The sequence below is a fragment of the Sceloporus undulatus genome, chromosome 1, assembly GCF_019175285.1.
Source record: "Sceloporus undulatus isolate JIND9_A2432 ecotype Alabama chromosome 1, SceUnd_v1.1, whole genome shotgun sequence".
NCBI lineage: Eukaryota > Metazoa > Chordata > Lepidosauria > Squamata > Phrynosomatidae > Sceloporus > Sceloporus undulatus.
In genome coordinates this window covers 146,090,865-146,117,436 of record NC_056522.1, presented here as the reverse complement: position 1 = coordinate 146,117,436, position 26,572 = coordinate 146,090,865, and the positions used below count along the sequence as shown (strand labels likewise).

Below are 26,572 nucleotides of genomic sequence, written 5' to 3'. Positions count from 1 at the left end.
TTTATACAGATGATTTTTAAGTTGTAGGTTTTAAATGATGAATTTTAAATGTGGATTGTTTTAATATGGGTACTTCTTGTTAGTCCTTAAATTGATGTGTGTTTTAACAGATGTCATGTATTTGTAAATTGTTGTTGTTCCCGCTCAATCCATGGGGAGAAGCGGGTAAGAATTTTGTAGTAGTTGTTGTTGTTGGTAAGTTTGAATACTACTGATGTATCCGTTTGCAACCTTGGAGATTTCAATTTAGCCTGAGAAGTAGTGCAGCTAAAATTTTGGAATCTTGTAGCATCTACGTTCAATAAAGCATATAAGGGGTACTTTGTTGTTAACTTCCACCTAGTTGACTTTGACTTATGGTGACCATATGAATGAGGCCTCCAGTCACCCTGTCACCAACAGCCCCTGGCAGGTCTTACAGACTCAGAGCCATGGCTTCCTTGAGTGAGTTTATCCACCTGTAATGTGGTCTTCCTCTTTTCCTACTGCCTTTTACCTTGACAAACATTATTGTCTTTTCTAATAAATCATGTCTTCTCATGATGTGTCCAAAGTATGACAGTCTCAGTTAAGCCCTTTTGACCTCTAGGGATAGTTCAGACATCATTTGCTCCATTCATTTTATTCTTTCCTGAAACCAGCTTGAACATCTGGAATTTCTCACTCCATATATTGCAAAAGCCTTTGTTGTAAAATTTTGAGCATCACTTAACTTGAATTTTCCAGAAATTGGCAACGCTGCTGGATAGCCACCTGTCGGGTATGCTTTGATTGGGGCTTGGACTGGGTGGCCCTGGTGGTCTCTTCAAACTCCATGATTCTAAGATTAGAGACCAGTAATGGAAACCTACTGGGTGATCTTAGTAAATTGCTGCCTCTCAGCCTCCTTAAGATACATCCCTTAAATCAGGGTCTGTGTATGTAGTTTGAGATGCAAATCTTCACTTGTGTCATTCTTGCAGTAAAGAGTGAATAATTTCAATTGTTTTTTCCACACAGGCTGAGAGTTTGCACAAGGGCTAACCAGGATGTGTGTGTTCCACATATACATGAAATTATTGTTGTTGTGTGTCTTCAAGCCATTTCTGACTTCTGTGGTGACCATAGAGCAGACCTATCATGGGTTGTTTTTCTTGGCAGGATTTGCTCAGAGGAGGTTTGACATGCCTTTCCCCTGAGAGAGTAACTTGCAAACCCCATCACAACCCTCCTGTTCCCTCTTGCAACGCACAATAACAACAGATTTACACAATCCAGACACCATTTTATTTTCAGTGTGTGTGTGTGTGTGTGTGTGTGTGTGTGTGTTCCACTTTCACTGCTCTGGCTGCCTCCTCCTCCTCCCGTTGCATTGTGGGGCTTACAGTCCAGTGAGGCCTAAGAGCTCTGTGGCTGAGGATTCTAAACGCCCCTCCCTTAAACTGCAAGTCCCACAATGCAATGGGAGGAGGCAGCCAGAGCAGTTAAAGTGAAATAGTAGAGCTATGAGCGAAATAACTGCAGTGTGACAGTGACCCTCGGTCACCTGTTTTCCTCAGAGGGCAGCCCAATGAGTTTTATTATCCTACCACTGCCACTTACTTGTGACAAGCACCAGTTCTTTGAAAAACCTTTTCCTTATACATTTGTGACACTACCACCACCTATGTGTAACAGTCACTTTGGTTTTCTTGTGTACACCAACTTATACGAGGAACTATACTCCTCCCTCCACATTCACTGGACCCCTGTGAATGTGGGGAAACCACAAATACAAAAACACTAGGTTTTTACCTGAGAGGATGCCTCTCTAGGAACATCTAGGTCCTCCAGTGCAACTCTGTGGTCAACATCTGTCAGACATTGACCATAGAGTTGCGTTAGAGAAGCTGCAAATGCCTAGTGGAGCGTTCTCTCTAGGAATCTCTAGGCCTTTCAGTGCAACCTTTGGTTAAAGTTGAGCACAGAGTTTCACTGGAAGACCTAGATATTCCTAGAGAGAACATATTAATCAAATCCGTGAACAATCACATCCGCAAAAGTCAAAGCTGCAAATATGGAGGGATGAGTGTATTGTTTGTCTCTTCCTCTCTGAAGGGAAGGGGCCCAGGTCCCACTGCTTCTAGTTCCCTCATCACCCTTTCAAATGATCATCCCCATCACTAGCCATGGAAGGAACACCAGGCTATTGTTGTGGGCCTCCACGGTCCAAAACACACTGCAGAAATCATCCAGTTTGAGACTGCTTTAACTGCCCTGGCTCAATGCTAGGGAATCCTGGGAATTGTAGTTTGTTGTGGCACCAGAGTTCTCTCTGACAGAGAGGGCTTGATGTCTCACAAAACTACATTTCACAGAATTCCCCAGCACTAAGCCAGGGCAGTTTAAAATGGTCTCAAACTGGATTATTATTTCTGCAGTGTGCTTTGGACCTTAGTCTACAACTTCTTTCCCTCGGTTGATCTCAAAGGTGCTACAAGATCCCTTTGCATACTGCTGTCCCAGACTGACACTGCTATGGCTGCATCTGCCATGTTAGTCTGGGATAGCAGTATGCAAAGGGATCTTGTAGCACCTTTGAGATTAACTGAGGGAAAGAAGTTGTAGACTAAGGCCCAAAACGCACTGCAGGAATAATCCGGTTTGTGACTGCTTTAACTGCCATGGCTGAATGCTAGGGAATCCTGGGGACTGTAGTTTTGCGAGACATTTAGTATTGTCAGAGCACTCTGGTGCCACAAAAAAAACCTACAATTCCCAGGATTCCCTAGTAGTGAGCCAGGGCAGTTAAAGCGGTCTCAAACTGGATTATTTCTGCAGTGTGTTTTGGACCTTAGTCTCAAAGATGGTACAAGATCCCTTTGCATACAGTTAACAGTGTGACTGCCAGGAAGATGATGACAAAATAATAAATGAAATGTTTAGGAATTTTATGTAGCTTTAAAATTAATATATCAAAGAAAGGGGAAAATATATACTACTCTTGTAAACTGAATGCAAGGATGACTATAAATTTGGGACGATTCTGAATGGTAGTTCCTCAAGGGCAGAACTACATAGGCGTCTCAGTGGGCCTGATCCTTGAGGTCTGGCTTTAGGAGGAGCCTCCCTCTACTCCCCATCCCAGAGTCCATGTGTATATCTACTTTTGCAATGGGCCTTGCTTGTTGAACAACATTTTAAGGCAGTGTTCCCACTTTTTTTTGCTGGTGAATACAAAATGCAATGACTTGTATTAAAGTGTTCAGAGGTAGAAACATTTCTTTTCCTTTTTAACATGAAAAAATAAGCCAAAACATGGGTAAAACTGAGATTTATGGAGGGGACAGAGGCCTGAATTAAATTCAAAATGGAAAAAAAAATTGAATCTCAGCAATGAAATACAAAAATGTAGATCTTGGAATCCTTTCATGGTCGTCTGCAATACGGCTTGTAATGATACAGATGTTGCTGCTTATTTTAAATCCAAAGAACTCATTACTATTCCATGGTCTTTTACTCCTTTGGGCATTTTACTGAAACAAACCTGACATGCACTTTGAAGCAAGCTTGATCAAAAGCAGAGGAAGTTATTTCCAAAGTAGTAGATTTGCTCATGATGTACACGCCAGCCTTTTGATCTACTGATAGAAAGGCCAAACAAATGACAGAGCAGTCTACACTGCATTCAGGGTAACAGGTAAAGTACTTAGAAAGACAGCAGATCATTTTTCTCTAGCCGGATAGATAGATTTTGACTGCTGATACATTGCGGAGTAGAGAATTTTTCTCTTTTGACATGTAATGTATACATCTCTTTAAACATTTCTGACCCTTGCAATGGAGTGTACAGTCTTGACACAGAAAACACTTACATGGATATAATCTAGTTAGTTTCAGAAGACTTTTGGTTTGTGCTTGAGAAGTACAAATAGTCAAAAATTAAGGATTGAACAGTTGATTTTTAGGAAAACATCTAATTTTTAGGTCTTTACTCTTCTTGATGTGTATATCTGTTCCAGAAGTATGTCCCAGCCAGATCAGGAGACTTTACTTCTAGTGATGTATTTAGGTCAGAGAAAGAGACTGATGTTCTTAATTCACTTTTCCCATTTTCATTAGACTCAAGAGACTACATATCAAGTTACACTGTGCTGAAGATGTCAATTTAGTTTATAATTAATGCCTTTAAAAAAAACCCAATACTGTTCAACCTGGAACACAAAGCACCTTTTTCACTGAAGAGATGTGAATTCTCTCTTACACACAAGCACATATGTGCATACACACATATATGCATACGCTTCAAGGCATTTATACTTCTCCTTCCAACTTTGGATCTTTCTGATGTAGTCAAAATAGTTGCTAAGGTTGATGCACTGGTGCTAGACTGGAGGTATAAGGGAAGCATCCAAAGCTGACTGTCACTATCTGCAGGATACTCTGGATTCCACAATTTCAGAGCAGCACTGAATCCATTAAAAACAAATCCATTTCAATGTATATAAAGAAAAATGTATTTGGAATTGATAAATGTTTCCAATAAAATGATTACTACACAACACTATTTGGGGACAGAGCAGCTTTGTTAAAGGACATTCATTTTTTTAAAAAAAGTGATTGCAAACTAATTAGTAATTTCCCCCCATGGTCCACAATATATACAATGGTCAATCCATTTATTGTAAAGGAGTGATGGCATCATAGAGTCTTTGTGCAGCTGACTCTACCATTTCTCGAAGAGTTTCATCATCATCTTCACATCCAGGCTCATGGTCAACAGTCTAACAAAACAAACAAACAAAGGGGGGAGGGGGGGAGAGAAAACAGATTTAATTCTGGATCATTACACTTCTTAAAACCAGAAAGCTTAAAATGGGCCAGAGAACTATCCAAGATTTTCCAGGTGTCCAGCTCCCCTTGCTGGATCTGTGAGCATGTGCCTTCAAGTCGCCTGTCAACTTATGGTGACACCATGAATTTCATAGGGTTTTCTTAGGAGAGGAACACTTAGAGGTGTTTTGCCAATTCCTTCCTCTGAAATATAGCTTACAAGACCTGGTATTCATTGGAAGTCTCCCATCCAAGTACTAGCCAGGACTGACCCTGCTTAGCTTCCAAGAGCAGACAGGATCTGATACCTTTAGCATTTATGTCTTTTAAAAAATACACAAAAGACCCCTCCCAACACCCTCTAGAACAGCATGGAGATAACTTCTGTCATGCTTTTTTTTGGGGGGGGGGGCAGGCTTTTCAGCATTTAAGATACAAATTTTTAATTGGATCCAGATTTCATCTCGGTATAAGTAAGGTATCTCCTGGCTTAAAATCAGCCAGGGTGGGGAACATGGCAAAAGCACTGCCACCCGCCTCATACAAGGGGCATTCTGATTAAAACAATTCCCCAAACCAATAAGTTACCATCACGCAGTTCTATGAGCCCAAGGGAACTTACATTTGCCCCATATTGCTATGTTAAGCTTCTTTTGAAATGAAAATGAAACATCAAAATAATCATTCAGACAGCATATTTATCTGTCATATCTCTCCTACCAGGTCATTCTACAATCTAGGGGCAGCTGATGAAAAAGTCCTCTGGTTGCCAATTGCCAGTCTAATCTTGGTTGGTTGATGTAAATATCCCCCAGATGATCTGAGAGTACAGGACAGATTATACAGCAGGAGGTGATTTCATAGGCAACCTGGATCAAAACCATGTAGGGCTTTAAAGATAATAACCAATTTGTATTTTGCCAAGAAACTAATTGACAGCCAGTGGAGTACTTTTAACATTGGTGTGATTTGTTCACTCTGAGAGCCAGCATGGCATAGTGATTTGAGGGTTGGGTTACAACTCTGGAGACTGGGGTTTGATCCCCACTTGGCCATGGAACCCACTGGGCAAGTCACTTGCTCTCAGCCTCAAGAGAAGGCAATGACAAACCTCCTGTGAACAAATCTTACCAAGGAAACCCCATGATAAAAACCCCCGCCTTAGGGTCTCCATAATCTGGAAAGGACTTGAAGGCACACAACAACAATAAATGATCACTCCTAGACGTACCAGTGATCAGTCTGGTTGCCATGTCTTCAGCAGGGACGTAGCCAAGGGGGGGGGTTCTTGGGGTCCGGACCCCCACTTCCATTAGAAAAATGAATGGTGCGTGCTGCTGCACTGCTGCCACCAAGCCCCATTATAATGGTGGCACTTAGTCTGAACCCCCTCCCCCTTCCTAAAATCCTGGCTACGTCCCTGTCTTCAGCACTACTTCTGAAATACAGTCATAATAATTCTTCACAATGTTTAACTGGTCCATGCTCTTATTAACTTTAAGCAGTTTCAGTATCACTGATTGCACAACAGGGTAGATATTTAAACAACAATTTTACTACTCTTTACTACTCTATTTCATTCTAATTTATAGCAAGTCTGAGCACACAAATGAGAATGAGGGCAAGAACGAACCAAATACAGAATTGGAAGATTTTTTGGAAAATAATAAGTCACTGAATACATATCACATTATGCATTTCAAAAATGATTGTGAGATAAAAAAACTTTGAACATATATCTTATCAGCTGCACACAACAAATCAAACTATTATCAAATTTAGTTGTAAATACCCGTGTATCCAATGAAAGATTTGCTGTTTTTCCATCCACAGTGACACTCAGTATATTATCCTGCTTTGCACTTACACAATCTTCTCCAAATATGTCTCTGCAAATGAAGGGCTTATTATTACAAAGGTAGAATAGCAGCAAATTGCTTAATATATCTACAAGATATTCTGGTCACACAGTCTAGAACTGCAATCATAGTCAAGTCTACCGAAGAGTAAATTGCACTGAATTCAGTGGAATTCACTCCCAAGATGTACCTTTGGCTAGAATGCAAGCACGATGTGTGTTATGATGCTAAAAGGCAAATGAGTTTTGAACTGCAGCCAATAAGACCACTGTTTTAAAGACATATAGAAAAGAACCAAATTTTAAAATTGTTAGAACAATTTCCATACTGTTAAGTGGATTTAAAAATACTTAAAAGCTTCCATAATGTTGGTTAGTCCTAACTAGAGCAGACCCACTCAAATGCTGAACTGTGAGTCAATACATAGATAAATCTAATGGATTCAATGAGTCTACTATACTCAGAACTAAAAGAATTCAGGCCAAAAATGTCGAGTCTGTTAATCCAATCTCTGATCTGTAAATGAGGGTTCTGGCAAGCTTAGCTGTATTTCTAGGAAAACACATGAAATGATTTTATATCGTGGGTGGCTTTAAAGAACAAAATGAAAAGATGTGGATCTAAGAATAGGTACTTTAGGATATGCAGAGTAACAGGAAACCACTTAACATATTTAATACTTTCCCACTGAACTAGATGTGAGCTGGGAGTGTCTAACTTTGTCTAGAATGCAAGCACGATGCATGTTATGACTCTAAAAGGAAGTATAATTAGATGTTGCTATTAACTTCATGGTGAATCCTTCTGCTCCCACTTTCAGCCTCCGCCTTATTTTTATGAATTCTCACATTAATTGCAATGGGAGGAAATTATGTACCAATCTTCAAGGTTCCTCCAAACCCAGAGGTGTGTTGGAATATAAATCCATCCCACCACCTTTCTCCAAAAATGGAATTCAAGATGGCTTACAATAATTTAAAAAGGATACAACTAAAACATTATTTACAAAAGTTAAACAGACTTAAATAATAGTTAAATTCACAATATAGATGTGTATGGTTGATGCCATGTTAATCTACTACGTTGTCCCTGCTGCCCTCCCCCATAACAAAAATTAAATAAAAATTTAATTAAAAAAACCACAACATAGTTAAAACCATTTCAATAAAAAAATTAAAAGCATGAAAGACTTAAAAACAGCACACAAATTACACACACATACTATCTAAGTAAAATTCACACCTCAAAAGCCTGTCTAAATAAGAATGTCTTCAATTGTCGATGAAAAGAACGCAGGGAGGGAGCAGACATGACTTGAGAGGCGATGGTTCCTGCAAATGTGTGCCTTTCTTCAAACTGCCACAGAATCTCTGTTTTTACCTGAATTGAGCATCACAGCTCCATTCAGAAAAGCAAAGACCACAGATGTTTCCATGGTGGCAGAGTAGGTGCAGCTCATGAGATGGATCACCACCTCTGAGCAACCGTAGGCTTTTAGCCTTATTGTCACTTAGGTTATACAGTATATTCATACTAATAGCTATAGTTATTTTTTCCTTCAGACAATACAGTGTAAGAACTTACTGGAGCATGATCTCCATCTTCTTGTGATAGGCTTCTATCTCTTCTTTTTTAGGAATTTTGTGTATTGTAGCTGAAAAACATATCTAACACTTTAATTCCATTGCTATTTCGGAGTGTGTAATTGATATCAGGTTTTAAATATCAAGAAAAATGTTGACATGAAGGCTTACCATATGTAATAAAATAAAGAAAACAATATTTACCCAATTCAGACTGAATGGGGTGGATAGCTCTCACGCTATAATTCATATAAATTTATAAAAAGTAAGTACATTTATAGGCAAGAGTAAGAATTTTAATTTTTGGCAAGATACGGATGCAGTCACTATCATTGTGGAGACCTCTAATTTTAAAGAAAACGGTTGTATTCCACTTAACCTGGGAGTTAAAAAGAACAATTAAAGTTGTAACAACACTTTTGCATCCATACAGTTAGGTGTTAAGCACATATATTCAACTTTCCTATTTCTTTTTCTGTTATGAGAATCAATTTCTTGTAATTTTACACTCTGAACATTTCAGATATACACAGAATTTGGATTAATAACTTATTCTTTAAATTAGATTACTTACATTCAAAAAACATTCAAGTGTATTAACTATTCAAGTGTATTAACCAATATGCATGCACATTAAATTGACTTAGGGCCAGAACAGACTGGCTCTAAAAGCCGCTGTCCGAGTGGTTTGGGAGCACGGTGCTTATACACCGGATGCTCCCACGCAGCCCTGAAGCCACCTGGAAGTTGGGCAGATGTGGGTGGCTTCGAGATGCTGCTGCGGTGTGGCGTTTACATGCTGCATGCCACCACAGTGTCTTGAAGCTAGCTTTGGGCTGGGCTGGGGTGGGGTGGGAAAAGCTGCCCTTTCCCTAGCCAAAAAAAGAGCAGATCTTTTTCACTCCTTTTTTGGCTGGGGAAAAGGTGGATTGGGGCCACGACGTGTGTTCGCTGCTGCCCCAATCCATCTTCAGAAGGGCTGGTTTCAAGCCACCCCTTTCGCCTGTCTGTTTTGCCCCTCAGTAAATAATGTTATATCAAACTTGTCCCCAAATCCTCTCACACATAACAAATGCCATTTGTATGAACGTGTCTCCAGACCCAGAACTCTGAGCAACACAGTACTGAATCTAGTTTTGGTTCCCATCCTTTCACAACACTGCACACATAAAAAAGCATATACCTATATCAATAAAAAGGCAAATACCTTTATGAACTTTGGGATTTGACTGAATTTCCAGTATCACTGTTGTTACGGTGTCTGCATACATATCATTAGCAGGATTTGCTACCCACTGGAGAGATTAAAAAGCAAAAATGAAAAGAGGGTTAAATTTAGGATTATACAAAAATCCTGCTTTAAAGTTGCAACAGTTAGAATTCCTTAAATCATTTTTGCTTCTGTCTTCTGCATTTAGGTGGCTATTAAACTACTTTCAAATTCTGTTTGGGACTAGTCTATAGTCTGCCCACTATATTCTTCATCAGAGGCCCTGCTCTTTGTCCATTTTTCTCCATAGGCTTGGTAGGCTGAGATGCTTGGTAAGGCCTTCTTATTGATGACACTAAGGTTATTGCTTTCCCAAGAGGCTCCCTCCTTCTCTTTTTCTTGCCTGCACATGAAAAGTGAAGACATGTCTATTTTGAATGGTATTTGGCTGCTTCAAATTCCTTCCATATTCACGGAGGGTAGGGGTGAAGAACATCGCAAAATTGAAAATTTCAGAGCAACAGGGAAGGATTAGAAAGGAGCGAACACACTTGCCTCTCTTCCCTCCTCCAATGCCTCAGAGAGCTTGCCTGAGCTCACTGAGGCATCATAAGCAAGCCAGGGGACTTGTGCGCACTATTCTCACCCCTCCTCCTCATGCCAGGCAAGCTCTCTGAGGCATCGAGGAAGGGAGAGAAAAATGCATGTGAATTCCCCCACCTCCCTTCCAATTCTCCAGAGAGCTTGCCTCAGCTGTCTGAAGCATCAGAAAGAGGGTGGAGGACTCTCTCTCCCTTCCTCTGCCCTGGAAAGCCTTGGAAGAAGCTTCCCTCAAGCCCTTCCAAGGCAGCAGGTGCTCAGGGGAAGGGAGTCCTCTCTTCCTCCAGCTCCTGATGCCCTGGAAAGCCTTGGGAGAAAGAAAAAGAGCTTGCCACTCTTTCCTCTCACTGTTGCCCTGTAGCTGGTTCAGCTGGGCTAGTTACAGAGGGGCAGGGAGGGGATGGAGAAGAGGGGGGAGTGTGTGTGCACCTGGAGGCCTTGACCTCGCGAACAATCAAAACTGCACGTGCCAAAGCCGTGAATATGGAGGGATGACTGTATTTCCTATCATTCTGACATTGCCGGTTGTTAATTTTTCAGTTCTGTTACTCATTATATTTTATAATGCTTTTATCAAATGTTATTTTAATTGTTGTCACACAGCTTATGGGTCTGCTCTCAAAACGTCAAATATAATTGTTTTAAAAAATAAAGAAATGGCTCTACTGTAATGCAGAACTTGTACTGAGCCCAGCAATGATAGGATAAGAGTGGAAAATAAAATTGCACTAGAGGGCACACAAGGTCCTGTGGCTTGCTCCTGGTCCCTTGGCCAAACAGAAACCAGCAGTGTGGCTGCACTGGCCCACTCTGGGTGATTCTTTTGAAACCAAAAGGGAAAGAGAGGGAGAGAAAAAGCAGGTGTAGACATTTCTTCTCTTTATATAACAGTTGTTATATACAAAACCTAACAATTCCTAATGTTAACTCTGTCTTAAAGCCACTTCCAAGAATTTAGAACATTTAAAAAGCAACCATTCTTCTGTCCTTACCTCAAGCACCACCATGCCAGGCTCCTGGATTACAGTAATGTTTTTAAAAACCTTCAGGGCTGGTTTATCCTGAACCTCTATTTCTTTTATGTCACCTTAAAATAATAAAATATCATAACCACAAATGTAAAGTAAACGTTGTATATAAAACCCACACATTTTTATTAAATATTACACACTTATTTCTTTAGAAGAATCCATATGTCTGAAATCATACAGTGCCATGTGTCATGCTGAACACACCCAATTTTGCTTGATTTTGAAAGCTAAGTTAGGCCAACCTTGGCTAGTATTTGGATTCCTGCCTGAAATTCTAAAAAGCTCCTGCTGCTAGTCAGAGTTGACAATATTGAACTATAGACCAATGAATGGTCTGACCCAGTACAAGGCACGATCCTATGTTTCTACTACAACTTCCTTTCCTAGAATACATCCAGAACAAAACACAGTTATGATAAGTGCACTCAGACACAGTTTTAGTTCACAGGGACAGACAATGTATTCTGCGTATTAACTTAACATGCACTAGTTAAAAGCACTGCATTCTTGTCCCAAATTTCATACTATCACATCTATTAGGAATCTGTTCTGATGACTTAGTTTTGCCAGTATTTTGGCATGTCTGATGACTGCAAGTCAGTAACAAGTACTGGGTAGCTACCTCCAATGATGTGTTTCAATCTTCCCAGCCTCAGGAAAATCTTTCCATGCTCTGCAAAGATCACTTTGGTGCACTTGTCACAATACATGAACTCAGCATGCCTTTAAAATGGGCGCAAATCTTTCTTTCCTGTTACAGACTGCTTACAAAGGGTAATTGCTTGTTTGCCATGATTGATCACGAATCCTCTTGGGATCATCTATAGAAAGATTCTGGCCTATATATTTACTACTACTCCTTCTTTAATAGTTTTGATACTGATTGCAAAACCATGCTACATGTTACAACTTTGTGAGTCAGGGGAAAACTTCAAAGAATATTAACCATTTCTCTCCATTTATATACCTGTTAGTTTTTGTAGGTGGTAATAAAGCAGACTGAAAGAACCTGTATATGGAACAGCTTGGGTCTGTGTCACAGTGCTCATGGCAAGATCAGTGTAATCTATGGACAAGGAAAAAGCATGATGTTCAATATATAGTTCTGCCCAGACCTTACATTGCTCCACTGTTCATGGAAGGAGAGTGACATTAGAATTAGTGCTTTTCTCTATCTGCAGCCCCTTTGCCATTCTCAACACTCCATACTACATCTACATCTATATCAATTTATCAATTATTTTATCAAGTTTCTTTTTAAATCTAGAGTCCCACAAGAAGGTATAGGATATTAAATATGGGAACGTAACATCACAAAACATTTTAACTAACTAGAAAGGCTTATCACTGCGCATTCACACACTTCCTGACCACAGGCCTTGAATAATTCTTATAAAATTCTCTGGTTTCTTTTACTTACTGGAAAGGTCACATGGAGAAAGTATGTGATAATTAAAATTTCTTTTAACTAGTATTCCTGAAACTCTCTGTCCTTGTTCTGGTTTCTTATCTGCTAGAGAACCCATAACCTGAAGAAAAAGAGAGAAATCAAGACAAATTGAAAAAATTTTCAGGAAGACCAAGAGAATGAAAGTTTAAAAATGGAATTAAGTTGGCATCCTTGCTAAACTAACATTTCTAAGTAGATGTACAGTCATCCCTTATTTGCGGCTTTGATATTTGCGGCTTTGATTATTCACGGATTTCATTAATATGTTCTCTCTAGGACTGTCTAGGTCCTCCAGTGCAACTCTGTGGTCAACTTTAACTAAAAGTTGCACTGAAAGACCATTTGTAGCTACTCCAGTATATGTTGGACATTGACTACTTAGTTGCACTGGAGGACCTGGAGATTCCTAGAGAGGTGTCCTCTCAGGTAAAAACAGTGTTTTTGTTATTTGTGGTTTTTCCATATTCACGGGGGTCTTGTTCCCCTAACCCTAGCGAATATGGAGGGACAACTGTATACAGTAACTTCCAAAAGTGACATAAATGTACTTGTGAATTACACAGCTTTTTTTTAATACTCGCTCCCATTTTTCTTCCTTAGTGAAAATCATCATCTTTAAAACTGACATCTCACTGTCAACCTCAGGTAATAATATTTTATTGGTGATCCCTTTATTCGCCTTAACATTTTCAGAATCATTACTAATTCCCATTTTCTTCCTAAAATGTCTCAGAGCATTCACAGACTACTGGAATAGTTGGCTTTATATATTTATATATATATATATATGACTGTCTGTATTTATGTATATGTTATGTACATGTACATATGAGCATATACATCCTGCATGTATGAGTGTGGAAGTTAATTTTAAAAAAGGCTATAACAATTGTTACCCTGTCCTATCCAAGGAAACATTTTCAGACATTATGAGACCTGTCTCTGCAATGAGAGAACTAATTTTGAAAGAGAACAATGGGAATACCTTAGCTATCTGATTCTTTTTGACTATGAGAGGACTGTATTGTGTCAATTATACAACAGTTTCTCTACTTCCCAGGAATGAAATGGTTTTAAAATAATTGTTTTTTTACAATATTATTTGTGGGTGAAAATCTTTAGACCATGAGGCAAATATACTTTTCATAGTGAAGAAAATGTCTGTCTTTACCTTAGCAAGCTTTTCTCCTCTGAAGTTTAGCGTCACAGCCTCAGTATTTCTAGGATTATGGACCTCTATATGAACTTCATCATTATCCTCATATTCTCTTATCAATGCAGCTTTCAGCCTGGCCATTTCATTCTGCTCCCCATGTACCAATATCTAAATGAAAAAGTCATAATGATCATGACGACTGCTAACAAGAGATATGAAGAAGAAAGGAAGGAGAGGGAAAAGCCCTTCTTGTTCTCAGTGGCATTACATGTACTGCAATAAAATGCATCTTGCCTGCCACTAGACTGCCACTCTTTTAGCCACATTTCCCTTATTAGCTTTTGATAATTAGTAATATTCAGGAACCTCTCCAACCCCATATTTTATAAACATTTGTTATTTATAGTACTCCTTGAAAAATAGATACACATACCACGTGAGGAGGTTTCAATGCCCGAATGAACTCGCTGGTTTGTTGGTAATCTGTATGAGCGGAGAAAGAAATGTAATCTACAGACATCTTCAGTGGGAGCTTTTGTCCTGACATAGTCGTAATTTCTTCTGGTTCAGACATAATGTGCTGTAACATCACAATAAAATACATCAGTTTCAATAATATATCACATTATTTCATTCATTACAAAAAGTACAAACTTGAGCCTACATCCAGAAGTCTGACACAATAATCCTTCCTCCTCATTAATACCAACCCACACCAAAAGCCAATTTAACAATTGTGTCGAAGGGGGGAGGAGGAGAATGGTTGTATTTTCTATTCTGTTCTTATCACATATGAGAACACTCTTTGCATAACTGATAAGAACTATGTAATAGAAAAATTCAAATCCATTTAACAGTGAAACAGATTACTCCAGTTTTTGGTTAGGTATAGTAAAATCACCAAACTATTATTGCTCTGATAAAATAAACTAGTATCTGAAGCAGCCTGACTTGTACCTTAAAATGTTATGGTAGTAAAATGAAACCTCACCTTGGCAAGTGTTCCTTCCACACAATATCCCGCTATGATGACTCCATTTCTTTTGTCAGTACACCAGCTCTCAAACAGCTCTCTGGATAATCCGCTCTGCATCATACCAGGAGAAGCCATTACAACGCTGGGGCCTATGTCATCAAAATGATCCATACTCTGGAAAACAAAGAGCAAAAATATCTACTATAATTTCAGTACGAAGGTCATAGAAAAATGCTTTTGTCTGAATTGTTATTCCTGTTCTGATACATCAGAGGGCTGCAGCTATCTTCGCAGATTTTGTGGGATCACTGAGCCCCAAACAATTCTACAGAATGTCATATATGAACCTTTAAAAGGATGCTTATCATCTAAATTCTCACAGCCATTCTCAGGAAAACAGAGGATGGGCTGATGGTAAACCAGTAAGTTACTGGTGTCAATAACCTCATTAAAGTTACTGGTGTCAATAACCTCATTAAATGGACTGTGATTCTGCTGTCAAGAAATAATATCTTCAAAGTTAGAGGGACTGTGGTTGTTGTATGCTGTCATACCATTTCTGACCTATGGCAAACCTAAGGTGAAGCAATCATAGGGTTTTCCTGGCAAGATTTGTTCAAAGGTTTGCTATTGCCTTTGCCTGAGATCATGTAACTTGTCCAAGGCTGCCCAGTGGGTTTCATGGCTGAGCTGGGAACCGAACCCTGGTCACCACAGTTGTAGTTAAATACTCAAGCCACTACATCATGCTGGCTTTCCAGAGGGATTGTGACACATGGCAGATAGATTGATTTTTTTGATAGCCTTCTCCTGCACTCACTTATTCAGGAAAAATAGCCACTGAATTTGCTGAATTCAAGACTGCATGAGATGGCAACCAAAATTTTTGTTTGGTGAGGGATTTGTGGCAGTTGATTTCCAGTTCACCTACATGAGTCATGGGTATGAATGTGTATTTCTCAAAAGTTTGTTAAATTACATTTTATTCTTTTAAGTATATGTCTGAATTTTTAAAAATATGTAAATAGTTTAATTGCAGCTGAAGTTTTCTCTGTGATGATAAGTGGCAGTTATCACCCCAGCACCATCTCCCACTCCCCAGTTGTGACGAACCCCCTGCTGCCTCCAATTCTCTTTCAATAGAAGGTGAGATTCAAGCACTCTGGTGTTAATGAACAGAGAGATTAAAGCAGATTTCCATGACAATTTTTGTCAGTCTACCATAATGAATAATAAAGAACAGATATTCCAAAAATGGTAATGCATTATCCTACACAGCCTAATTTCATTAGAAACAGCAGCTGAAGTTTTCTGAAAGGTTAAATGTCTGGTTTCAAAACCTGAATTACTGTTAATTTATAACCATGTTATACAGTCTTGTATTATTAACATATGCTTAATTCATACTGACCTTTAGATTACTAATGTGTTTGAATACAAATGGGTTGTTGATGTTGATTTGTTTACGGATTTTATCATTCATGGCATTGACATATGTTTGATACACTGCCATGCATTTCTTCGCCAGAGAGGAAGCATAGTATATAGGTATCTCATGTAGCTCAGGGTGATTTTGCCAGTATTCATCTAGGAAACACACACACAACACAGCAAAATTAATTTGTGCAGTCAGTACACAGAAATTATAAAACAAAATCAAGCATAGCCTGGATTCTGAAAAGTGTTCTGTAGAAAACATCAACATTTTATAGTACAGGAAGTGTATTGTTATCCTAAGCACAGACCCTTAAAAGGACACACATTTACTTTCCAGTAAACATAAATTAAAAACTTTCTGAAAATCTCAAGGAATGTTTAGGTACCTTCTAGAATATCAATATCATATAGAGCATTACTGTAGGAGCAGTGAGGATTCTGCTTTTTCTCAGGAACCAAAAATGAAATGTTTCAGTGCAAGAAAATAAACCTTAAAACCTTGATTATCTGAAAAAAGTGGACTCGTCAGTGGAATCCTATACAAAATTTTTAGACACCTAAGTATGTGATGGTAGCCTAAGGCTTGTCTTCTATAAGGTCACTATGCTTATAGGAGTTATACCACCAGTTAAACACTACCATTGCTTACACAAAGAAATTTCCAAGACTTGCCTGTGCAAGTGGAAGTGTTGAAAAAGACAAAGAAATGGTCACCTGGTATTTGTTCCCATAGAGGCCAGTTCAATCCAGACCTGCCTCTTGTTTCAGTAATGAGCTTCAATAGGGTTTGTGGAACCAAAGAACTATGAAAGGGGAGGTTTGGAAAACTGTCTTCCAAAAACCTGAAGAAATTTCCTAAGCTTCAGTTCTCATAATTTTTGTTTCTGAACCCTTTCCCCTCTTTAAAAAAAGACTATCAATGAAGTAACAGGCAGCTCTGGATAGAGCTAGGCTGTTGAGAAGTGAATGCCAACCAATCCTTATGCTAGGAGAGTGATACATTCTGCCAGAACTTAGTGAGATGTTAGTCTATGCCACATATTCAAAGACATAACTTTAGAATGACACAACTTCTTATATTCAGCTAAATATATAGCAAAACAACCTCCAATTGAGCTACTAAGGTTTAAAATGTTTGAAATAAGAAATGGCACCAAAGGAGGTAATTTGAAGGGTTGCCTTATCTATGGATGTCATGATTTCACAACAGAAAACAAGCAGAACTAAAACAGGGTACCTTTGTTATTTACAGTACAAATATGGCTGAAATGTGGCTAAATCCATCACCTAGTAAATGTCTTTAACCCTTTCATAAAATGTTATCCACATTTATTCAGTAAAAACAAATGGACCTTTATACAGCTGACTCTTCTTATCCACTGATTCAAGAATCCATGGTGTGGAAATATTAAAAAAATATATAAAATATAAAAAGCAGACCTTGATTTAGCCATTTTAGAAATAGTACTCAATTTTACTAAATCATTTTATTTAATGGGACTTGAGCATCTACAGATTTTGGTATCAACGTACGTGTGTGTTTCTGCCCTGAGACCAAACCCGAGTGGATACCAAGGGCCCACTGTACAAAATGACAGAATTCCTCATTTCCTTTTACAGGTCAAATCTCTCTCTCTCTCTCTCATTCTCTGGCTGCCACACTGCAGAAATAAAGCAGTTTAACAACTGCTTTAACTGCCAATGCTCAATGCTATGGGATTCTGGAATTTGAAGTTTTATGGGATATTTAGCCTTCCCTGTCAGAGAATCCTGGTGCCAAAGCAGATTACAAATCCCAGGATTCTATAGCGCTGACGCATGGAAGTTGAAGTGGTGTCAACCTGCTTTATTCCTGCAGTGTGGCAGCAGCCTTTCTCTCATACATGCACTATATAGAAACACTGGCAACATGTAAACAACTGTTTTTATCATGTCAACCTAAAAACAATGCTGCATAACATACCTAATATCAAAAGCAATTCTTGAGCTCTTCCCAAGGCAAACACAGGAATAAGACCTCTTCCTCCTCTGTTTACAATGTCGTGTACAGTGTTACAGAATCTTGCTTCTCTCTCTTCTCGTTTCTCATGGATATGTGTACCATAGGTGGATTCCTAAGAAAAACAATTCACACAGTTAAAAGAAGCATGGGCCATATATCAGCACAACAAATGTCAACTACTGAAGTACTGTCGGATCAGGATTAAATTATGCACAAGCTGGTCTCAGAACAACTAATAACTGCTTTAAACATTTCACTCCAAAGTATGTCTACTGCTAACCTATTACAGCAAAGATGACCAATGCTTTGGGCAAGAGAATTTGTTAATAAAGTCCCAAACAATGATATGGTTTTTCCTCTACTTATTGAGTCCATGTTCACTTGCTGGCAAAGCCCTGGGAAGAGAGCAAGAGCACAACCCCTATATTTTTGGTGTGAAATTTCTGTGAGGTTAAATATGACCTACAGGTATGAAAATAAATCCTGTCCAACAAGCTTCTCCTGGAAATTGACTGAAAATCATTTTCACCACATGGTAATTCTTTTTTTGCTATGGCCATAATATTCCTGGGTACAGAAATGATAAAACTCAAAAAAAAAAAAAAAATGCAGGGGGAAGAAAAAGATGAACAGAAATAATGCAGGGGAGGGGAAAATGATGAAATTTTTGAGACCAACTTTCAAACAGGGAAAATTTACTTTTGACTGCATATTTAAGTCAACAAAGAGCACCTTGAAAATAAAGAATGGTAGTTTTAAAATTACATCCTCTATCACCCTCATCTTGACACTTAAAAGCCCTATTATCTGTTTACAGCCCTCTTTTCTAACCCTTCAGAGGATTTTTAAAATATATTTATTCCAGACAGTATTTGTTAAATTTTAGCATAATGTGTTGCTCTCCACAAAAATTATGTACATGATATTTACTAGTTTGATTGTTTATTTGCTTAGCTAATGGTTTAGTCATTTATTTTGTATTTTACATTTTGTTATCCACTTAAAGCAGTTATTGCAAAGGAAGGCTACATGACAACAACAAATTACAATGTATATAAAACTGAGATGACTTGAAGAGAAAAGAATGCACAGAATGCATGCAATATATTTATTTCATATTACTGTGAGAAAAGAAACTTACAATTATAAGAATATCAGGTTTAATATTGGGAATCTCAGCTGCCATCAAATGCCTGTCTTCTTGTCTTGAGAAATCACCTGTATATAAAAGCTATGACAAAGAAAAGAAACAATACACAATGTAAACTAACAGAAAAGGTAACATTGGCGGTTTACAGACCGCCAAATAGTACGTCATCAATACGTACTAGGGTTAGGAAGGGGCGGTGCTTCCGCACCCCCCTAACCCTAGTACGTATTGAATACGTACAAGATGGCGGCGCCCTGTTCATACGGGCGCCGCCATCTTTACGTATCGGACGCTGAGCGTCCGTACGCGTCGCAGCCGTTGTGACGTAGTGAGTGCGCCCCTGGCGCCTCGCTACGTCGCAAACGCGACTTAAAAAGAAGCTCCATTTTGGAGCTTCTTTTTCGGTCCGCGCGGGAGTCGGGCCATGTGAAGGCTCCGGCTCCCCCGCGGACCTACTGGCGCCGGCGGCAGAGCGCCGCAAAGCGGAGGTATGTACCCCACCATAATATGGCAGATTACTATAAATCTGGTTTAGGCTTCTTAGCCCATTCAAAGATGATGACAGATCAACTCAGTGCAATGTCACAAAACATGGTGGTTAGCTATACTGTACAGTTGGCCCTTTGTATCTGCAGGGGATCTGTCTGGACCTGCCCACACGGTTAAGAAAAATCATGGGACCTCAAGTCCCATTGTCCCCAATTGGCGGTGCAACATGCAAGCACCTCCATTGAAAACAGCAGGGCTTGCCATCAGCAGATGGTCAGATCCACAAATGGCAAGCTCACAGATGGAAAGACCTTACTGTATATACTTGTGTATAAGTCAGCCTCATAACTCAAGGACAGGTTTGGGGGACAAAATTATGGACTTTGATATGACCCATGTATAGGTCAAGGGTAAAAGTTAGGGGCATGTAACAAGGATGTAAATGATAGCAAAGTACTTACAAAATCCCAGCAGGCATAACCCTTTTAGAGCTCACCCTAAAGGCTGGATGGATGAGGAGGGAATGATAGCTATGGTGGCTGTGTAATGTGTGTGGGAGTTAACAAGGCACAAGCAGGTTTGAGAAAACGTATATATGCGTCTACTCTTGGTGCTCCTTTGAGGTGCCAAAGAGCCTCCCTGCCCAATTTTCCTTCCCAGGCATTAAAAAAGACCAGAAGAGGCACTGCAGTGGAGTGGGGGGGACAGTGTTTCTTTCAGGTTCCCCAGGAAGGTACTAAGCTCTTGCCTTTCTCCACTCTACTCAGAGAAGGAGATGGTTCCTTTTTTTAGAAGAGTTCAGGTACAGTACTTACATTGACTTGTGGATAAGTTGACCCAGGTTTTTTAGATTGATTATTTGACTAAAATTGCTAGACTTATACATAGGTATATATAGTAATTTCAAGCACATGGCTCCAGCACTTAAGCTAAATGTCCATTACCTTCCACAGCCAATGGCAACAACTCACACTATGAACGTATATATCTCAGTGTGGCTGGTGCAATAGACACAAGCACAGAAATAAATTCCTCTTATAAAAAAACAATCTTCCTGAAACCTGGAGGGGCAAATTAATGCAAAGAAATTGTCAACATGCCTGGTTGGGCCTCTTTAGTATGCTAAGCAAGTACCTTCACTCCAGCTATTTCAATCATGAACATGGCTGCTCCCAAAACATGACCTGCATGGTAACACCAGAACTTGATTCCTGCCACTTCTTTTACTTCATGGAAGTTGATAGTCTCAATTTTGTCCATGCTTTCTTCTAAATCTGTCTCTGTATACAGCATGTCATCCGCTGAGATGTTGCTGCACAAAATAAGAAAGCAAATAATCATTCTGTTCACCAGTTTCTCAGATCACTTGAAAGATAGCGCAAAACATGACTGAGATTAGCATAAGGTGTGCTTAAGATGATGATGTAACAACACAGGAGATGAAACCACTGCAGATTCATCATTCTAGTCACTGTATCGCTTCGCACTAATTTTCTCCCCAAATCTAAGAAGATTGACTTACCTAACTTTGACATAATCTGATAGAAGCCATCTATAAATTGCTTTAGTAGCATGAGTCATAAAGGTTCTTCCTTTAAAACTTGTCTTCTGTAGAAACCATGGTAGTGCACCACAGTGATCTAAATGAAAACTAAAACAGGCAAGTAGAGATCAGATTTGAGACTCAAGCCACAGAATATCACAATATATAGCTAGAACATTTGATGCCTCAATAAAAGTTCAAGTAATTTACCACCAATGCTTCTACATCTTTGGAAGCAACAGATCTGTTACACACCCTGAACATTTTAAAATAATAACATTACAAACACACTGTAATCATATCTCATTAATAATCTGTAGGAGCTTTGTAAAAAAAAAAACCCATAAAATTTACTAGCCCACAAGAAGGTTGCATACAATTCCATGCTGACTATGGCTACCAGGCTAGTGCTTACATATACTAGGCCACTCTGCACTGGGATGCATGCCACTTACTGGCTAATCAAGAGAAGATCAATTTCGGCAGGATCTATCAGATCAATGTAAGGAAGTGCATCCATTCCTTCTAGGCCAGGGTGGATTCCACAATCCAGCTGAAAAATGCATCAATCAATTAAAAGATATACCAATTATTTTCTTTTCTGTAATCATCAGGATGTAACACGCAAATAATCTAGCCTGATTATTGTGATTACTGTCAAACTAGGAAAGATCATGGTATATTTATTGCTTCATATGTTATACCTAGGTTCAAAGAAGGCGGGGTTGGGAGACTTTGGCAGTACCCTACACAAGGGACATCACTTTGGAAATCTGTTCATTATATGCTAAGCTGCAGTTAAAGTTTCCATACAACTCTGATCAAACATTTACAGAACTGGAGTGTATGCTCTCCATGAAATTGGAAGCATTCAAGAAAAAAATGGTTCTGCAATACCAAACAAGCTGTTTGTCTTTTCATACAACTCAAATTTTCCATCAAGTTTACGATAACCTCATCCTACATATGCTCTCTCCTAAATTTACTCTGATAAGTTAAATTATTTTATTATTAATAATGCACAAAGAGTGAAAAGCAAAGAAGACATAACATTAAGAAAATATAGCACCTGAACCAATGATGTTTATAAATAAAACAGCACAATGCTTACCATTATCTTTCTTCCTTTGAATTCTAGAATAATGCATGATCTTCCTACTTCCTGTCCAGCACCTCTGTGAGAAGAGAGTGAGACAAGTTGGAGAAACAACTATCAGCCAATTGAATACATAAAGCTGTATTAGCTGTAACTGAGCAAAGCAAGGTCTTTAATTTTACTCTATGGCTTCATTTAAACAGAATGCAATGATTTTTGTTGATGTTGTGTGCCCTCAAATTGTTTCCGACTTGTGGCAACCTTAAGGTGAAACTATCATGGGGTTTTCTGGGGCTGAGCATGTGCGCCTTACACAAGATCATCCAGTGGGTTATATGGAGAATCGAATCCTGATCTCGAGTCACAGTCCAATACTCAAACCATTACACCACACTATCTCTGAGCTCTATGGTTGAGTATGATGCAAATGAGCCTGGGCAAGCCTTGGAATGGCTTCTCCTTTCTCTGCCATGGCCACAACAAAATTTGATTTCAGTTTACCAATGGTTCACTGTCATTTCTAAACCTTAAAGCTTTAAGAGGGCTTCTGAAGTTTTCAGTTCTTTTTTTCAGTTCTAAGTACAGTTAGCATTTTGAATTGAGCACAGTCTAGAGCCTAACTTTCAATCTCCTCTTTTCGAATGAACTGAAGACAGAACTGTCAAGCCCAAGACTCTTCCATGTAATGCTAAACAATAATTTACTGTCACATCTGAAGAGTGTCTATGGCTTAGATAGGCACTGAACTGTACCGTCAGTTATATGGAACACCGAACTACAGGAATATATGTTAACCGCGTTCAGGACAAAATTGTACCTTTCACGTCCAAACATTAGATTAATTCCAACAGGCATATTCAACATGATGCCAGAGAAAATAAAACTGCTTGTTATAGTGTAAGCAAATATAATACTGTTAAAGCAATGTTAGGGGTAATGTAAAGTAATTCAACAAAACCCTGAATTAACAAGCAGTTAGATCAAAACCAATTTAGATAGGTATGATTTGGATGTCCTGCTCTTTAGACTAACAGACTTTGGACATAATATATAAGATGGACTGACCCATTTCAAATCATCCACACTGCCCAGATAGCCCATAACCATTTTATCAGTTTCTATATATAAACGTATCTTAATACTTTTATCCTATTTAGATAGCCAAAAACAACAACAACAAACTCTTTCAGTTTGCTGGGCTTTCACCTAATTGTCTGGAGATTTTTAGTCTCTTGAGGCAACTAGGCCAATAAACTATTTACAAACCAGATGTAAAAGTAGATGTTTAAAATAAACATGTATGTTTTGATATGGCATAACAAAGTTAAGTAATAAAGATTATTAAACCAATCCTGGATTACAGTGAATCAGGTTTGCTCAGACATACGTTACAGATGAGTGAAAAGTTATGTCTAGAAACAAGGATTGTAGGTGATGTTTAGGCTTCTTGCTGGAAAACAATGACAAGGAAGGATTTAGGGATGACAGATTAAAAATTAAACATGATCTCCCCATCTAAAACCTTGTCTAGACTAAGATGATCTAGTAATCCTGCCACGTAGTCATTGATCTTAATGAACTAGAGTTGAAGTTACTGTATTGATGATAATATCATTCACCAGACAGAGACATAACAATGAACTGTAATATCACTAGCTGCTTTAAGGTGCATTTTCTGGCACAAACTGGGAAAATCAGACAGACAAAAAAGGGGCTGATTTATCAGAGATGTAGGAAGAAATGGGTTTTTTTTTTCTGGAAATTTATTTTTGCTATATTGTGCCATTAAAAAAATCCCATATTATCTGTCTCATTGTCTGGGCTGTTGTACAGCAATCAATCATTAGATGGGCTTGGTATAGGACATGAATATCCCGTTATTATTCAATGGAGGCAAGCAGTGACAAACCCTGGCGTCCAGAGGAACAGACTAACAAATGAATACACTGTTATGTTTGTTTCTATTTCACAAAACCTTTTGCTTCTCAGTCAGTCACAAGTATAAGTAGTTATGACAGAGGTCTCAAGTAGTCAAGACAGAGGCCCCAGCACAGTGTAACAATCCGCATGCAGATCTTACGCCATGCTGACCTAAATCCTATCCCCCCTCCCCATGAACTTTAAAATCCCAAAGCCGCTTCACACAGGCATTCCATGTTGCAATGGGACCAAGAATGATTGGCGGTCTGGCAAAACATCTGCATACCCAGACCCACATAGTCACAGAGTTGGAAGAGACTTCAAGGGCCATCCAATCCAACCCCATTCTGCCATGCAGGAAATCGCAATCAAAGCATCCCTGACAGATGGCCATCCAGCCTCTGCTTAAAGACCTCCAGGGAAGGAGACCTGACCACACTCAGAGAGAATGTGTCCCACTGTCAAACAGCTCTTACTGTCAGGAGGTTCCTCCTAATGTTGAGCTGGAATCTCTTTTCCACTAGTTTGAATCCACTGTCCTGTTCTCTGGAGCAGCAGAAAACAAGCTTACTCCATCCTTAATACGACACCCCTTCAAATATTAAACAGGGCTATCATATCATATATATTACCAATGCCAAGACCCACTGGTGTTCTTCATAGATTTTAGTGTTCTGTAATCATTGTGCTATTGGCGAGGAAGGGAGGAATGTGACCTTAAAAAGCTGTTCTTTCACGTATAGACAATATGTCTGTTAAAAATTGGGAAGCATATGTTATCCTCTTTACAGTATTACAACCATTCTAATAAAATAATAAAAATTGTTATATGCTGAATACATACAACATTTATATTATTTTGTGTAATGTAATGTATTGTGAATTTGTTCTCAGAGACATTGTAAAAATTAAACCAGGCTGTTTCAGCCCAAGTTGTAAGAACAGTGCAAGGACATGACAGTCCCACTTCTTAACATCTCATGGAAGAAGGCGCAGCTGGGAAACTGCCCTCTGTATGTGTGTGTGTGCTGGGGGTGCATCTCGGTTGTAGAAATAATGCCACTTGGCACCACTTTAACTAGCCACCGCACCATCTCCCAGAACCCTGGGATTTGTACTTTCATGATGCACCAGCACTCTTTGGCAGAGAAGGCAAAACACCCGGTAAAACTATAAATCCCAGGAATTCACAGGATGGAGCTGCAGCACTTAAAGTGATGTCCAACTGCATTACAGTGCTCCCTCCACATTCACTGGGGTTGGTGGAAAAGCCACAAATCACAGGTTTTTTTCAACCTGAGATAACACCTCTCTAGGCACTTTTGGGTCCTCCAGCGCAACTCTATGGTCAACATCTTTCAGAGGCTGCTGGAATCATACCGGAGGACCTACAAGTGCCTAGAGAATCTCTAAGGATCTCTATTATGTCTTCCACCACAGCAACTCTATGGTCAACCTCTTCCAGATTATGATCACAGACTCACGCTGGAGGACCTACAAATGCCTAGAGAAGTGTTCTCTCTAGGCATCTTTAAACCCTTCACTACAACTCTATGGTCAACATCTGTCAGAAACTGATCATAGACTCATGTTGGAAGACCTACAAATGCCTAGAGAAGCGCCCTCTCTAGGCATCTCTTAAGCCCCCACCACACTCTATGATTAACATCTGTCAGGAGCTAACCATAGAGGACGACAAATGCCCTAAGAGAAGCGCCCTCTCTAGGCATCTCTTAAGCCCTCCCACCACAACAACTCTATGATTAACACTGCCAGGAGCTAACCATAGAGGATACAAAGCCTAGAGAAGCGCCCTCTCTAGGCATCTCTTAAGCCCCCACAACAACTCTGATAACATCTGCCAGGAGCTAACCATAGAGGAGCTACAATGCGCTAGAAAAAGCCTCTTAGGAAAGTCTAAGTCCTCCAACCTATGGTCCACAACATGCAGAGCAGTGCTGGAGGAACCCAGAGATTCCAGAGAGACCCAGATTACTGAAATGTGGTGGAGCCTAAGAGCGGAGGCCCCTGGAGGGCTTGGGGTCTGGGCTGGGAGGGCGTCCACTCACAGGGGCCGGACAGGAGCTGGTCGCTCTCCTCCGCCGGCACGAAGGCCTCCGCCCTCCTCCTCACCGACATCTCAAAGCAGCGAAGCCCACACTCGAGGGTCCCTCCCCGGCCTCTGTACCCGCACTTATCCCGCCCTCACTTCCGCTCCGCTTTGACGACGGTGACCATAGAGATGGAGGATTCTAGAGCGTCAGGAAAAGGGAAATGAA

At 39.5% G+C, this 26,572-nt stretch overlaps 1 protein-coding gene across 3 annotated transcripts; it reads right to left on the bottom strand.

Moving 5' to 3' along the window:
- Window positions 1-4,459: 4,459 nt before the first annotated feature.
- CPSF3 (cleavage and polyadenylation specific factor 3) lies at window positions 4,460-26,483 on the bottom strand. 3 transcript variants are annotated; one of them, XM_042446327.1, is made up of 19 exons: window positions 26,363-26,441; window positions 24,938-24,940; window positions 22,389-22,450; window positions 21,733-21,830; window positions 21,257-21,385; window positions 20,869-21,046; window positions 19,237-19,326; window positions 18,057-18,207; window positions 16,068-16,243; window positions 14,672-14,830; window positions 14,114-14,260; window positions 13,696-13,848; window positions 12,495-12,603; window positions 12,042-12,140; window positions 11,036-11,130; window positions 9,441-9,528; window positions 8,235-8,304; window positions 6,584-6,680; window positions 4,460-4,742 (listed from the first exon to the last, which is right to left on the bottom strand). In XM_042446327.1, the coding sequence occupies exons 1-19, from the start codon at window positions 26,430-26,432 to the stop codon at window positions 4,638-4,640; spliced, it is 2,079 nt and encodes a 692-aa protein (XP_042302261.1). In that variant the 5' UTR covers window positions 26,433-26,441; the 3' UTR covers window positions 4,460-4,637. The 3 variants fall into 3 exon arrangements, with proteins under 3 accessions (XP_042302261.1, XP_042302260.1, XP_042302263.1); XM_042446326.1 differs by lacking the exon at window positions 24,938-24,940 and having other exon boundaries at window positions 22,389-22,452; window positions 26,363-26,483; XM_042446329.1 differs by lacking the exons at window positions 21,733-21,830; window positions 22,389-22,450; window positions 24,938-24,940; window positions 26,363-26,441 and having other exon boundaries at window positions 20,869-20,918; window positions 21,257-21,308.
- Between the last annotated feature and the right edge of the window lie 89 nt (window positions 26,484-26,572).

Bases quoted from the DNA above. Each gene is read 5' to 3' on its own strand.
- CPSF3 (XM_042446327.1), bottom strand. From the start codon at position 26,432: ATGTCGGTGAGGAGGAGGGCGGAGGCCTTCGTGCCGGCGGAGGAGAGC. The intron at 19,327-20,868 runs GTACTTGCTTAG...TCTTTGTCATAG, and splicing joins TTGAAATAGCTGGAGTGAAG to CTTTTATATACAGGTGATTT. The intron at 14,831-16,067 runs GTCAGTATGAAT...TTTGTTTTCCAG, and splicing joins AACACATTAGTAATCTAAAG to AGTATGGATCATTTTGATGA.